The sequence below is a fragment of the Notechis scutatus genome, chromosome 1, assembly GCF_049901735.1.
Source record: "Notechis scutatus isolate UNSWTSFEM ecotype Mainland chromosome 1, rNotScu1.2, whole genome shotgun sequence".
Taxonomy (NCBI): domain Eukaryota; kingdom Metazoa; phylum Chordata; class Lepidosauria; order Squamata; family Elapidae; genus Notechis; species Notechis scutatus.
The window spans coordinates 322,867,037-322,883,301 of record NC_142009.1 but is presented as its reverse complement, the minus strand read 5'-3'; the positions used below and the strand labels follow the sequence as shown (position 1 = coordinate 322,883,301).

General features: G+C 40.1%; 1 protein-coding gene across 1 annotated transcript in view; it reads right to left on the bottom strand.

Annotated features, from left to right (window-relative positions):
• The window catches only part of NWD1 (NACHT and WD repeat domain containing 1), a 32,776-nt gene that overhangs the window by 10,162 nt on the left and 6,349 nt on the right, over nt 1-16,265 (bottom strand). The window contains exons 5-12 of the mRNA XM_087964085.1: nt 13,330-14,578; nt 10,936-11,139; nt 10,688-10,850; nt 9,390-9,507; nt 8,023-8,187; nt 5,443-5,640; nt 4,716-4,838; nt 2,919-3,118 (exon numbers count right to left, since the gene is read on the bottom strand). Coding sequence (XP_087820211.1) covers nt 2,919-3,118; nt 4,716-4,838; nt 5,443-5,640; nt 8,023-8,187; nt 9,390-9,507; nt 10,688-10,850; nt 10,936-11,139; nt 13,330-14,578 — 2,420 coding nt within the window. The remainder of the gene's footprint in view (nt 1-2,918; nt 3,119-4,715; nt 4,839-5,442; nt 5,641-8,022; nt 8,188-9,389; nt 9,508-10,687; nt 10,851-10,935; nt 11,140-13,329; nt 14,579-16,265) is intronic.

Below are 16,265 nucleotides of genomic sequence, written 5' to 3'. Positions count from 1 at the left end.
CGATAATTTAAATTGGCAATTTTTAATCCAAAAAATTTATAATATGAATTTAGGCACCAAATTTGAAAATATTATAACAACCATTTATGATACACAACAGGCTAATATTATAATAAACGGGAAATATACCCACCCAATAAAAATAGAAAAAGGAGTCAGGCAGGGCTGCCCACTCTCACCCCTGCTCTTCATATTATCATTAGAAGCATTACTAATGCGAATTAGACAGGAGCCAGACATAAAAGGATGAAAGGTTAAGAAAGAAGAATATAAGTTGCAAGCGTTTGCGGATGATATGATTTTTTTCATTGAGGAACCAATAGAAAGAGGACAAAAATTGATGAATGAATTAGAACAATTTGGAGCAGTAGCAGGACTTAAAATTAATAGGGAGAAAACAAAATTAATGACTAAAAATTTAACAGAAAAACAGAAAATAGAACTAGAAGAAGTTATGGGAATACAAGTGATAAAGAAAGTTAAATACTTAGGAATATGGTTGAGAGCACATTGTAAGACACTTAAGGAAAATAATTATGATAAATTGATGCAACAGGTAAAGAAGGATTTAGAAACATGGGGGAAGCTGCAACTTTCATTATTAGGCAGGATTGCTGCTATTAAAATGAATATTCTTCCAAAATTCCTATATATGTTTCAGACGATCCCAATCAAAGTACACAATTTTTTTTTGAAGAACTTAATAAAATAACTGTAAAATTTATCTGGCAAGGGAAAAAACCTAGAATAAATTTAAAGGCAATGCAGGATATGAAGAGCAGGGGAGGGCTGGCACTTCCATATTGGGAGTTGTAGTATAGTGCAGCCTCTTTAGTATGGTTGAAGGAATGGGTGAATTTAACCAATAAGAGAATATTATTCTTAGAAGGCCATGACTTACAGAGGGGGTGGCATGCTTTTTTATGGGATGTAGGGAAAACTAGCCAGAAATATTTCCACAGCACCTAATCAGAGACTCATTATTAACTAATTGGAAGAAAATACGGAAAAAACACTATTTAAAAATACCAATTTGGATTTCAACAATGGAGGCGATGATTCACCCAAATAATCTGGATATCACTAAAATGATTAAATATAAGGATCTATTGGATACACAAGGAAATTTGAAATCGTGGCAAGAACTTCAAGAGCGGGGACTAAAAATTGATCAGTGGGCATATCTTCAAATTCAAAGTAGATATAAACAGGACAAGAAAGAATTCGGAATTAACAATAAACTCCAGCAATTAGATAAAATTTTATTAGGATCAGGCAAAAAAAATATAACAAAATTTTATAATTATTTATTAGAAGTAGAATTAGAAGAAGAAATTGTAAAAGGGAACATGATAGCCTGGAGTAGGAATATACGACATAGCATCACCATAACAGAATGGGAAAAGGTCTAGGTAGAAATAATAAAATTACAAAATCGGTAGCATACAAAGAAAACGCCTATAAAATGTTTTATAGATGGCACCTTCCTCCTTTGAGATTAGCGAAGATGCACCCCAATATGAGTCTGAATTGCTGGAAATGCAAAAAAAAGAGGGAACTTTTTTCCATATGTGGTGGTCCTGTACAGAAGCTCAAAAATATTGGCAGAAAATTAGAAATTGGCTGGAAGAAATCACAAGAGAACAGATCGAATTCAAATCAGAGTCCTTTCTGTTAGGGATCTTTGATAAACAAATATCAAAAAAAGTGAAATATATAATAATACACATTTTGACAGCAGCCAGATTGGCTTTTGCACAATGTTGGAAGCAGCCTCATGTTCCATCAGAGGAGATGATCATTCAAAAAATTTCAAGTTGTGCAGAAATGGACAAATTAACTTTGGCATTAAAAAATAAAGACACTTTAATATACTACAACAGCTGGAACTGCTGGTACAAATGGATAGACCAAAGATAGACTTTACACTAAAAGGCAAGAGGATAGGATAAATCCATAGTAGTGATACACAGATATATGTAAGGATTAGGTGTGTGTATACTATGGCATAAAATAAGGATAAAAAAGAGGTTTTACAAACTGTTGAAGATGAGAATGTTTTTAATTGTTTTCTATTTTTTTCTTTCTATTTTCTTCTCCCTTTCTTCTTTTTCTCTCTTTCATTTATGTATGTATTGTTGGTTTGTTTTAATTGTAAAATCAATAAAATTTATTTTTTAAAAAAGATTATTTTCTGTCTTTAACTGCAGAGGTGGATACATAGATGTGCATTGTTGACTCCCAGATTCAATTTTGTCCACACAGCAAAGTTAATGGTATTTAATTTCATTGTATGAGGTGCAATGACAATAAAGTAAAGTAAACTAAACTAAACTAAATTAAACTAAAGAACCCATGCTTCTTCAGATGGTCTTAGACTTCAACTTCCATCATTCCCAGATATAATGATCCATAGTAAAAAATGATGGGTGCTGTGTCTGTTTCCATCTGGAAGGTCAGTCTTTCCCTACTCCCTCTATTATCCAAATAATACTCTTGAAAGCTTGTTCATGCCAATTCAGAGATTGTAGATTTGTTCCTGAGAATCTCACACAGATTTCTTTCTTTCTTCCTCTCCCCCTTCCCTTCCATTTCCCTCCCTTCCTCCTCCTCCTCCTCCTTTTCTCTCTCTCTCTCCCTCCCTCTCTCTCTTTCCTTCTCTCTTTCAGTAACTTTCTGAATGCTCAACCAGAATTTCCCTCCTGAATTTGGCTTCTCTTTATGATCCTGATTCTCCAGAGTATTTCCTCTTCCAGATTATCCAGAGTATCCAACAAGATCAAAGGAAGCCTTACAATATTCTCAATATATTTATTTCATTACTTCCATGCCTCTGCCCTGAAGACCCTGCCCACATTTTGGACCTGCTTCATTGCTTAGCTGTCCTCTCCCCTCCACATGTGTGGTGGGTTCCATACCTCCAAACCTGATGCCCAGTATATCATCTGGTTCTTTTCATCAATATGCAACTGGCAACACTTCAACTCTCCAGGATGAACATTGTGGATAGAGAAGTCCTCCCTGGCAGATTCCAGACACCACAAGCGCAGTGTCCGATCCATGGCCACCGAGGCAGCACGGGAACCTTTCCCAAATAATTTCACACATTTCACTTCAGCTGCAAGACAGAAAAGATGGGGGCAAGGAAGATCCTCAGAAGATTACCCAGCATGCTCACAAATCTGATCGCAGTTCTGGTGGAGCAACCTACAGATCAAGATGAAGAACTTGTAGTCTTTGTACTTACAGTCCCTTGTAGTTTGAAACAGAACTTATAGCTCAGTTTAAAAAAAAAAACCTCTCTATATATGAGCAATTCAGAATCAGCCAAAGGAGGTGTGTCTCTTTCTTGGCATCCTTCTACCTAGGGACAGAAAGTGACTGGAAGATGTCAGATTGACAAATGAAAAAAGAATGAAGGGGAAGCTTCAAAAATTGTCCATTCATTATTTTCACCAGCACTTTTGGCTCTGCTCCTGTCTATACTGAAGTTGTATCTCCTTCTACCCAATGGGGAGGAAGTCAAAATTAAGTCATGTGGTTGTGATTGCCACCTTGACTTTTTTTAACCCCTCACTCTATAGACAATCCTGTTCCCTAAGCTAAAAGCCTGTGGCTTAGTTTCAGTGGTGGGATTCAAATTTTTTTACTTCCGTTTCTGTGGGTGTGGCTTGGTGGGCGTGGCAGGGGAAGAATACTATAAAATCTCCAGTCAGTGGGAGTATTTGCCGGTTCTCCGAACTACTCAAAATTTCCACTACTGGTTCTCCAGAACTGATCAGAACCTGCTGAATACCACCTCTGCTTAATTGGTAGAAGAAAAGATGGGGACTGTAGCAAACAATTTATAGCAATATTTCCAATTCCAGTATACTGAGTAGCAGACAGAAAGAAGGCAGTGGACAATGGACCCAATAATTTTATTTATCTGCAAATACGTGATTCGCTGACGCACATCAGACTTGGGATTAATCATTCATATAAATCAATGTTCTGATGGGTCTTGAAAACCACTCTCAAGAGTTTCAGAACTTCAAAAGAAAATCTAAGAACAGCTTTCTGTTGGGCAGAAATGCCCAAGACAGAAACTTTAGGGTTTTTTCTTCAATGGATAGCCTTAGGAAGTTACTGAGTCTTGCCAGCTGAATTAACTCTGCCCTGCGGCTAACAATGTGTACCCATATCATATAGTGAATTCCTCTCAAAAGTGCTTTACAAAGACAATTGGACTTCCTTGGGGGTTTTTTCCTTGAAAATATTTCACTTTAGGTCCAAGAAACTTCTTCAGTTCTGAACTGAACTAAAAGTCCAGTTGCCTTTGGAAAAGTGCTTTGGGGACAACCATGACCTGAATAATTGAGAATCTTCAAAGACCCACTGAATTCATATCACTTGCTTAATTCTAAAACAAATCCCTGTATTCATGTAACATGCTGTGCCTTGCCCACACAAATAATTTTTTTGATGACCTGGTGCACACCACAGGCTAATAAAGCAACAAGGGTTGTTGTATTCCCACAACATGCTGAATCACAACCTAAGGTATCTTAGCCTAGCCTAATGTGTGAATTGAGCCCAGTCACTGAGATTATCTCCAAAGAGTTTACTGCTAGTTCACATAAATAACCCTGATCTGCTTCCTGTGTCATCGTAACTGGGATCAATTAGAGCCCCAGATGGAGGTTGGCTGTAAAAATGGCCTTTTGGAGCCTCACCAGAGTGTCCTATTAGGACATGTTGCACAGTAAAATCTTCCATGTCCCAAACGATCATAGACCCATCCAGAGAACCAGCCAGAAGCAACTTTTGGTCAAAGTTGAATTCCAGCACTGAAGTGCCTGCAAAGAGAAAATAAGAGGGGTGGATTTGAGGAATTAACTTGATGGATAAGGTTTGATTCAAGGGAAGGGAATGTCTGGTCTCTTCTGTGAACTGCAGGTAGTGAATAGCCTGCCTGAGTGTGCCAAAGAAGATATTTTTCCAAAAGGCAACTGGGCTTTCTTGTTTTTTTCCTCCTTGAGAACATTTTGCTTCTCATCCAAGAAGATTTATTCAGAAATGAAGACATTTGGGACAACCATGACATGGATGGTTGAGAACCTCCATAGACATTCAACCTGCCTAGGATTTATTCTGGCACCCTGTGTGTTTCCTGGTACTGTGATAAAATCCTCCCTCCTATAATTTTTTCCACAGGTTGTTCCCATAACAGTTCTTGGATTGGATGGAAAGTGGACGGATCCAAGATCATCCAGTGAGTTTCATGGACTTTAGTATTCAAAGGTTTCTCCACTCTAATCAAGGCATCTGGGGGATTCATTTAAGTGGGCATCCATTTGGCCCCTATGCAAAGAGTTTGCTATACAATGCTTTTTTCCCCTAAGATGAAGGGGTAAAAGAGGAACAATAATTATGACTTGTTAAGCAAATGGAGTATTCTACCTGTAGGAAATCCAGGCAGTGTTTTGCACAGAGGTCCTCCAGGTGGATGGAAAAATCCAGAGCGAGGGATGAGGACAGGCTGGGTCCAAGCACCAAACCAGCTCTCACATTGCCCACACATATTCCCAATGATCTTAGGGTAGGGTGGCCTGAGGAAAAACAGCCGTGCCAATATCTCCGTGTAGATCATACTCACTTCTGCAGAGGGAGAAAGATAGGAGATGTGGAACCATCTTCTGTTTGTGTTCTGTTAGCTAAGAAAGAGATTCTGATTTTAGTGAAAGCCTAGTCCATCTCAGTAATTGTCCCAAAGGTGCTTTTTCAAGAGCAACTGTACTTTCTTGTTTTTCTTTGAAGACATTTCACTTCTCATAAAAGAAGCTTCTTCAGCTCTGATTGCATGGTGGGGAATGGAAGGATTTATATTGTGCTCTCTCTCTCTCTCTCTCTCTCTCTCTATATATATATATATATATATATATATATATATATATATATATATATATATATATATATATATATATATATATAGCCTTCAAGCTTTGTTCGGGTATTTTCCCACGTCATAGTAGTGGTGCTTTTAAAGTTGTACAACGTTTCAGCAGAATCTCATCTGCCATCATCAGGCTTCTGTATTGTGTCCAGTCTGTGAGTCAGACTTTTACCACTGTAAAAGTCTGACTCACAGATGGACACAATACAGAAGCCTGATGATGGCAGATGAGATTCTGCTGAAACGTTGCTACAACTTTAAAAGCACCACTACTATGACGTGGGAAAATACCCGAACAAAGCTGAAGGCCATACATGTAAGTACCGCTGAAAAAACTTAATATATAAAAATATATATATATATATATATATATATATATATATATATATATATATATATATTTGTTTTCTGAGGTTCTCACGGGTATTTGTATGTGGATCTTTGTTATTCGGGTTTTCTCCCGCGTAAGATTGGAGAGTATCTAGGCAGCGTTTGATGAAGTCTCATTCATCATCTCCAGGCTTCTGTCTTCAGCTCTGTGTTTCTCACTCTGAGAAGCACAGAGCTGAAGACAGAAGCCTGAAGATGATGAATGAGACTTCATCAAACGCTGCTCAGATACTTCCAATCTTACGCGGGAGAAAACCCGAATAACCAAAGATCCATATATATATATATATATATATATATATATATATATATATATATATATATATATATATATATCCTTCCATTTCCCGCTAAATGTCTTCAAAGAAAAACAAGAAAGTCCAGTTGCCTCTTGAAAAAGCACCTTTGGGTAACCATCACCTGGATGACTGAGAATCTTCATAGACACCTCACAGGTGGGATTCTGATGACACTGATCCAAGAATAAAGATGTGGGCTGAAGTGGTAGATATGAGCAGACAGAAAACAGTGATTCTTTCGTCCACCAGATCAATGGTAGTTCATTGATCTGGTGTGCAGAACTTTAAAAGAATAACAGAGTTAGAAGGGACATTGAAGGCCTTCTAGTTCAACTCCTTGCTCAAGTAGGAGATCCTACACCATTCCAGACAAATGATCGTCCAATCTCCTCTTAAAAATCTCCAGGGTTGGAGCACCCACAGTTTCTGGAGGCAAATTGTTCCACTCATTGATTGTTCTCACTGTCATTTTTGCTTAGTTCTAGGTTGCTTCTGTCCTTGATTAGTTTCCATCCATTGCTTCTTGTCCTGCCTTCATATTGACCCTCCCCCTATTCTTTGTAGCAGCCTCTTAGATATTGGAAGTTTATTGGATATTGAATTTTGTGCCTATTAACTTCAACTCAAAGGCTAGCCACATCCGTTTTAATTAAACTGACTGCTATGGAATCAAATATACAACCCAAAGCAAATAATCAAGGATTACTGCAATGTTTATTAAGCAGCATTACTGAGAAAGGCTCCATAAAACAAAGGGATGCACTCTTATTTATATATCTCAGAAGGCAGGAGAGACTAATGCATTAGTCACAGATGCTGTACATACAGGTAAAGTATCTCAAGTTACTAGAGGTAATGGAACTCAGATTACTTCCTGCACCTGTTTTCCTTCAGGAACCAAAAGGAAAGCAATAAAACAGGGAGGAAAATATCTTCCTTAAATCAAGAAGAGGGGGAACTTTGGGAATACCAGACACCAAAAAGAAAATCATTTCCTGTTGCATCTTATTATTCTAATAAGATAAATGTTAGTCTTATATCTCTAAATATCAACTTGATCTAATTGATTCTATTCATTGAAGAACAGATTTTCCCCACACTGCCGTTGGCAGCATTTTTGACTAGAGTAGGAGCTGTGGTGGTGCAGTGGTTAGAATGCTGTACTGCAAGCAAACTCTGTCCTTAGCCAGGAGTTCGATCCTAACCGGCTCAAGGTTAACTCAGCCTTCCATCCTTCTAAGGCTGGTAAAATGAGGATCCAGTTTGTTGGGGGCAATACGTTGACTTTGCAAACTGCTCTATGGGGCGAAATGTAAGTCTAAGTGGTATGCTACTGCTAGACTGGGCAAGGTTCTTGGGAGTCATTCCTAAGCTACAAGGTTGACAGTGATTATCTACCTCCATGGATCCGTTTGCTATCCACAAGAGGCTGCAGAAGCAGGAAAGTCTCTTGCAGGAGATGCAGCTCTGGGCAGTTGATCTGGGCAAGGCACATGGCAAAGTCAGCAGTCAGGCTCTCTATGCCAGTGGAAGTTGCTCTGCAGATGATCCAATTCATGTTCCCTGATGGGAAAAGAAGACAGTGGGAAGACATGCAGACAATGAGAGCATCAAAAAAGTAAGGAGAGCAAGGAAGACCTATAGGAGGAAGTATCCAAAATCAAGGAGACCTTGACTAATACGGTCAGGATCCTAGGATGTAGCAAGGGAAAACAAACAAAAGCAAGTGGAAAATAGTCCACCTAGATAAAAGTATTTCTTTCTGATTCTAAAGAGAGACTTCCAATTAGTAGTCTCCCAAGTTATGCAGCAATACGGTTGGATGTAGTTCAGTGTAAGCATTGCATACTGTACATTGCACTGTTTGACTTACTTCTGACTTGTTTAATCATTTATAATTATCTAGGTTATGCACAAAATGCTAAATCATAAACTGTATAAGCTTAAGCCAGACAAATCGCATCATACAAATAGCATGTTTGTGTGAAACTAGCCAATTAGGGTTTATTTAATAAGCCATATTTGTAGACCAGTATGATATGTGAATCAGGTTTTCATGAGTCTTCATGAATTTGTTGTCAAACAGCATTACATTTACATGAAAAATGCTCAAATAGGGCTGAATTATCTAGGCAGGTTGATCTATTTTACATCTATTTAGCAGTTTTCTGAACAAGGAATGCTAGGAAGGAGGCAATGTTAAACTACTTCTGAGACACCTTGCCAAAAAAAAACCAAACAAACATGCAGGGACTTGTTTATGGCAGTCTCTGAGAATCAGACACAATTTAAGTTATTGTTAAAAAGCAATGCTTTCGACAGTTCAACACATTTCGGATAAACTGGGGCTTCTTTAGGGACATTATAATTACTCACCCTCTTGATTTTTTGGAAGACTTGAAAACCTGGCTCTGCTAGTTGGCCTGGGGCTCCAATTGGGGAACATCACTATGGAGGTGGTTAATACATTAATAACAAATCCCACTTCCTTCTCTGCTCATCCTACTTTCTCCCTCCCCATCTTTTAGTTATAGTATATTCTTGGACTATGCTGCATTTTGTATTGCATATATGGTACTTCTGAAGAAATATAATGGGACATAGATTTTTTTTCCCTTACAGGAAATTACCAGCCATCACCCCTTCTTTTCTTGAGTCATTATTTGCTCCTTGTTTGGTCTATCAAGGCAGTAAGCATTCACACAATGTGTAGGAAACTTTGTGGAGTGTAGGTCTTTTGGGCTTAAAATATCAGGAACTCTTACCCAAAACATCTCTTTGCAATTCCTCAAATAGACCTGCCTGTAGTAAATGGAAGGGCAGTTCACTCAATTTCCTCTGGTTTGTAACGATGCCGGAGAACCAGAGAGGTTGAGGAATCACCTGAATAAAAGAAATCAACATTTGACTTTGACTTTTCTAAAATCCACACTAATTTCTTATTTACAATGAATCAAATCAAGGCACACTTTACAACTATTAAGTATTGGTATAAGCAATGCAAATGACTGTTTTGTTACTTTCTTCTGACGGTGAGTTTATGTTGTCCTGTATCATGGTTTCAACCTTCAGCCTCCAAATTCTTTATTTTGAGGTGGCTCAGAGCTCCTTTATAAAGGTAAATATTAATTGCACATTTGTAGATGATGGCTAGCATCTTGTAAAATGGTGGGAAACAGATTAAAAATATAACATGTCCCCCCCAAAAATATTCAGATGTTTAAAAATGTAAAGAATAATCTTCCCAAAACAAAAACCCAGAAGAAAATCATAGAAAAACTCAGCTTTGTTTATAAAATGTATTGGCTGTCCATCTTACCTCAAAGTAACTTTGGGCGGCTTTCAATCATAAAAGATAAAAGCTATATAAACTTAAAACATAAATCAGTTAACACAAAAAGCCAAACTCTATGCAGCCTAATGAAATGCTGGGGAGGGCAGGAGCAGGATGGGGTGGAGGTTTAATCTATTAATCACATCCACTGTGATGCTCCTCCATTACTTATGTGCAAGATACAGGTGCCAAAGATTTGAATCTCCAAGTTATCTTAAATTCCTCTTAAAAAGAAATAAAATGCCCTCTGCACCCTCAAATGTTCCCCACCTCTATTCCCTATAACTCCTGTCTTGATTTATTCCACTTCATTATTTTATCTGAGAATAAAGCCCACCAAACTCTTTTTGGGCATAATTCCGAGTAAAATTTATGACGCTGCCCTACAATATCTCCTCTGATTTCATCTCTCTCCAATCTTTGTTGGCATTACAATTCCCAAAATTATGGTCGATAAAATACGGAAAGAAGCTCCAGTCATACAATTTCTACCAAACCCAACAAAACCAAGCCATTTTCCAGAAAAATTGAGCTAACATTGACATTGTTTTCCATAACCTTTACTGGATTTCTCTTCCTTCTTCTCCGGGAAGAAGTGCTCCCAGGAAGTACTGCTGTCTTGGGTCTCCCAACCATCATCTCTCCAACCATCCATCCATCCATCCATCCATCCATCCATCCATCCATCCATCCATCCATCCTCTTCTTCCTCAGTTTCCAGAAGTTCACCTTCCTATCAAAGCTCACAGGCTTGTTGGAGGAGGGCAGCTGGATGGGTTTCTTCATGCCCCAGCTCCAAGTTCCCCTGAAGTAATCTGCCAGGAGCAGGTGACGCTTGGTCCTTTCCTCTGGCACAGACAGGTAGCGTTGCTCCACAGCATCAGCCAACTCCCTGCATGGAGGAAGAGATCCATCAAAGCTGACAGCTGCTTTTTCACCACCTTAGCAGCCTTGGAAAAAAATGGATGAGAACTGACCTGTGGGCAAAATCCATCAGCGCAAAGCCATCCGCCCACCGGTCCTCCAGCCACTGGGCCAGGTCCTGGTATAAGTGAGCCCATAGTAGGGGTGGAAAGCGGAGGGTTGCCTTGCTTGGAGGAGGATGAAGCCAATAAATCTCAGCGAGAACCTCATTGTCGAGGGACAAGATATCTTTTTGCTCTGCTTCTGAGAGCCCATGTCTGTGGAAAGGGCAGAGGGAGAAGCAGACAGGCAGGCCTCTGTTATTCCTTTCTTTCCTTGGCAGATCACTGAGGAGGGGAATGGGCAGATTGCTAAAAATAATTCTTTCTTAGTGCCCTTCTTTATAATGACTACAGATAGTCCTTGACTTACAACCATGTTCAAAATCATAGTCTAAGTGCCAGAGTCCACTGTAACAACATAGCCAAAAAGGCATTAAGAGTTGTTAACCTAATCCTGCATAGCTTTTTCCTCGGTAATATTGTACTACTGACTAGAGCATACAAAACATTTGCTAGACCAATTGTGAATACAGCTCATCTGTCTGCAATCCGCATTGCATATCGGACATTGATACAATTGAGAGAGTCCAGAGATATTTCACAAGAAGAGTCCTCCACTCCTCTACTCGCAACAGAATACCTTATGCCACCAGACTTGAAAATTTAGGCTTAAACAATTTAGAACTACGCCGCCTTCGGTCCGACCTAAGTGTGGTACACAAAATTATCCATTGCAAAGCCCTACCCATCAATGACTTCTTCAGCTTCAACCACAACAATACATGAGCTCACAATAGATACAAACTCAAGGTAAACAGCACCAAACTTGATTGCAGGAAATACGACTTCAGCAACAGAGTGGTCAATGCCTGGAATACTCTACCGGACTCTGTGGTTTCTTCCCCAAACCCCAAAAACTTTAACCTTAGACTCTCAACTGTTGACCTCACCCCATTCCTAAGAGGTCTGTAAGGGGTGTGCATAAGCGCACCAACGTGCCTACCATCCCTGTCCTAATGTTCCCTTTTATTCATATCCATTTCATGTATTAATAATCATGTTTATACTTATATTTGTTACCTAATACATGCTCAGCAAATAAATAAATAAATAAATAAATTGTAAGGGCCTCAAAAAAGCGAATGAGACAACTTGCCACAGCCAACGTACAACCTGGTCCCTCACACTAACTACCATTGCAATATCCCTATGATCACATGATCAAAATTTGGCACTTGGCAAACAGCATGTATTTATGAATGGTTGTAGCATCCCGGGGTCATGTGATCTCCATTGCAACATTCCCAGATAGCTTCCAACAAGTAAAGTCAACAGGGGATTTGCTTAATGATTACATGATTCACTTAACAACTGCAGTGATTCATTTACTGACTGCAGCAAAAAAAGGTTGAAAAATCAGGCACAACATGCTTAACAACTTCCTCGCTTAGCAGCAGAAATGCTGGTTCTGATTGTGGTTGTAAGCTGAGGACTACCTGGACTTGTTTTGAGGTATCTCTACTATAGAACTCCAAGTGATTGATTGGGTAACAAACAAAGGCTTGCTGGAAGAAAATTGTTTTCTAGCTTTCTCCTTGTCTGGTATTGATGAAGACTTTAAATATATTGTAAGTAGGATGGATAGGATAGAGATAGATAGATAGATAGATAGATAGATAGATAGATAGATAGATAGATAGATTCCAATAGATGATAGATGTAGACAAAGACACATAGACATAGATAGATATTCTAAATGTAACTGAGGTGGAACATGTGAATTTTTAATGTTCTCCACTGAAGTGAAGAAAAATTGGATGAACAATTCATCTCAGGTTGCCTGGGGAAATTCTTGGATAGTTTCTTAATTCTAGGACCCTATAGAAGAGACTATAGAGAGCAATGTCCTCAATAGCTGCCCAGAGTCATTTTGGATAGTGAGATGGGATAATAAACAAACAAACAAATACTACCTTCCCTTGGGATTTAATGGAAGTATGAAACACAAAGGAAGGTTGGAAACTAATGGCAAGAAATTGGACAGTGATAAATAGGATGTACTGTATAACCTTCCAAACTTTTATCATTAAACAAAATGCTAAAAGTCACTATATCCCACCCCTGTGGATTTTATCTGGAATTCTGTTTTCCCTCCATAGAACTTGGTCAATTTTATCAAGCTACCACTAACACTCCCCTTTATTGTCAATTGTATCCTTCTATTTCAGGGTTGTCAAACTCGCAACCCATGGGCCGGATGCATCACGCACTGGCCACACCCATGCCCAGTTTAGCGAAAGAGAAAAAAGTCCCAATACGTCACGTGATGCTGCCGTGATGCTGTGAGTTTGACAGCCCCGTTCTAGTTTGACTTCTGCCAATGGCGACACAAGTATTTGTACTCACCGGGCACAGGCAAGATAGCCAAGTACATGTGCTACTAAGACAGAGCCATGCACCATCTCCAGGTGGTCACACAAGCGATGCGCAAACTCCGAGACTGTAGATGATATGGCTGGTGCTGCAAGTTGAACGTATGAAGTCCAACGCTGGGCTTGTCTTATGGCCAGGGCTACTGACAGAGCATACCCACCTTTTGCAAAGCTTTGCAGGAACAACTCCTGCTGGGTGGGCCTTAGTGTACGTCCTGTGGATGCCAAAGTTTTGGAGAGAATCGCCCCCACTTGCTCTTGAGAAAGAGGCCCCATCTCAAAATAATCCTCTGAAGCCCCAGTCATCTTCTCTAGAACTTCACTTTCTTTCTGCAGCATGGTAAGAATCATGTGTGTCTTTGGAGGACATATTTTTGGCAACCAGAAAGCTCTGTGAGCATTTCTAGGTGTGTGTAGCTGCTCCATTGAATCAAGGAGTAGGACAAAGGACCGGGTGCCCTGGCAGGAAGCTGAAGAAAGCAGGTGGTGGAAGAGCAGGCCTAGATTGCCAACTGGCTTGGTATAAGGGAGGCCCATAGCTAAGCAAACTTGTTGGCAGAGGCTGTGGAGAAGGCTGATAGGTGTGGAACTATCCTGTGAAGTTCCCAGCAAACGAAGGATCACCACCGTTTCCTGATCCAAGGTGGTTTGTATGGCTTCACCTAAATGGTACAACAGGGCTGTTTTGCCACATCCTGAGGGTCCATAGATGACAAGTGGGGAATGGGCCTGATGGTGGTTCAGTTTAATGCGTTGGCAAATGAGACCCAGCAGGTCCTGCTGCCAGCAGAAAGCCTGGCTGTGTTTTTGACCAAGGGCCATGTGATGAGTGAGCTCTCGAATCAGCTCAGGTGGCTTCCCAAGATTTTGTTCTTGGAATCTCAGGCTCCTGAGCACATGATGGTTGGTGGCAGCAATAAATTGGTCGCAGAAATCCTTCAAATACTTGGGCCAGGGCTTCTGCCGGAAAGACCTGGGTTCTACCTCAGGTGGAATCCTGTGAACCTTAATCAGCTCAGGATACCTGCTTACGATGCTTGCCTTCAGATCTGCTAACTGTTGTGGTTCTTCAGGGTGCAGCTCATCTCCAACATCATCTGTGCCCAGTAGTGAGTCCGCTCTATCTGATATGGGCATGTCCACTTCTGTGAAGAATATCATGGTACTTTGGCCATCACATTCACCTGATCTGAAGAGGCCAGCCTCAATCTCCTGAAATATCTCTATAAAAGATTGAGAAGAGATGAATATGGAATTCAGAAGGGGAATCACATAGGCCAAAGCAACTACTAGAATTAAGGACGCCCTGGACAAGATTTGCAGTGGCTGATGTAGAACCACAGTGAAGTTGGTTTAGCTGCTCTCTGCAAGACTTGTCTTCTCTTCTCGTTGAAACTCCTCTTTCGCTTGCCCTTGCCCCAGTCTTTTAGTTCCTATCAACACGATCCATCTTTTGTCAGCAGCCACATTTACCTAACTTGCCAGTGGGAGGTTTCAGTGAAAAGCTGAAGGACAGGTTGCTTTCTGTGTATGAAGATCACTCACCAAGTGAGTATACATTGGTGGTGATGGCAGCTAGCTTTTCCTTCCCTGCTTCCACTGTTTAATTGCTTTAATAGCAGCAGTCCACCAAGGAAGTCCCATTCTTGGCAGCTGCAGTGGTTTATTAGGAGAGAGGGGGTATAAAGACAGGTAGTCATCAACAGTCATGATGGAGACCAGTACTTCTATTGCTAAGCAATGTTAAGTGAGATGTGGCTGATTTTACAATCTTTTTGACATAATTGTTAAGTGAATCACACAGTGGTTGGGGAAATCTGGCTTTCCCCATTGACTTGGCTTGTTGGAAGCCCCTTGGGAGGGATGCAAAGGGCAATCCCATGACTCAAGGTGCTGCAGCCATTGTATATACATGCTGGTGCTGGTTGCCAAGCACCCAGATTTTGATCATGTGACTGAAGACACTGAGAGAGTGTGAGGACCAGGAGTCATAGATCACGTTTTTCAGTGTCATTGTAACTTCGAACAAATTAAACAAAAGTTTATAAGTTGAGGACTACCTGTGCATTTTTTAAGGCTCAAGAATGAGACACCAAGCTTCTATGATGAAACCTGGAAGTTTAAAATATCTAGATAATATGGTTCTACTTTTGCAACTTTTAGTGGGCATTTAACAAAGCAAAAATAATGGCTTCATAAAAGGATGATGGCTTTGCAGCTAAGAAGCTTTTCCATGCATGTCTAAAAATGAGGACTGTGGATGTCCTGTGAATTTATTTGTTATTCTTCTTTTGCCTGTGAGAAAGAAGGAAGCACGGGGAATGTTTTTACAATGTGCTTAGCCATAGCTCAGAGTGGGACACTGACTAAGTTACATTTTCTGTGTTTTCCTGTTGGCTCAAAGTGATCTCTGATTGTTGCTTGTGTTTTGAAAGCAATAGGGATGAAAATAATTACAAGATGATTTCAAAGTCCTTCTGAAGGGTAGGGGAATGATAACAATGGCAACATAGAAGTGCTGTCATTTTGTCCAAAGGAAAGAAAAGATGTGAAGCAACAGGAAGGACATTTGCTACATAACAAAATAAAATAAAAGAGGAAAAGACAGATGGGGACTGATATTAGGGAATCTTTAAATGTCGTGGATCCATGTGGGTTTAGGACAACTTGGTGTGTCCAGCTCACCACCACCAAGTCACCACGGTCAACTCACCACCAAGTCATCGCAAGACAACTCAACTCGTCCAATTCGCCACAAAGACAACGCACCAAGGGCAGCTGGAGGGATAGCCAGGCAGAATGGCAGCCAGGGGTTTCCCACCAGAGAGAGAGCCAGGCTGACTGGCAAGTGAGCAGGTGGACATAGTGCAGAGCAGCCGTGGTGGTCAGGGGCTTCTCATTTTCAAACCC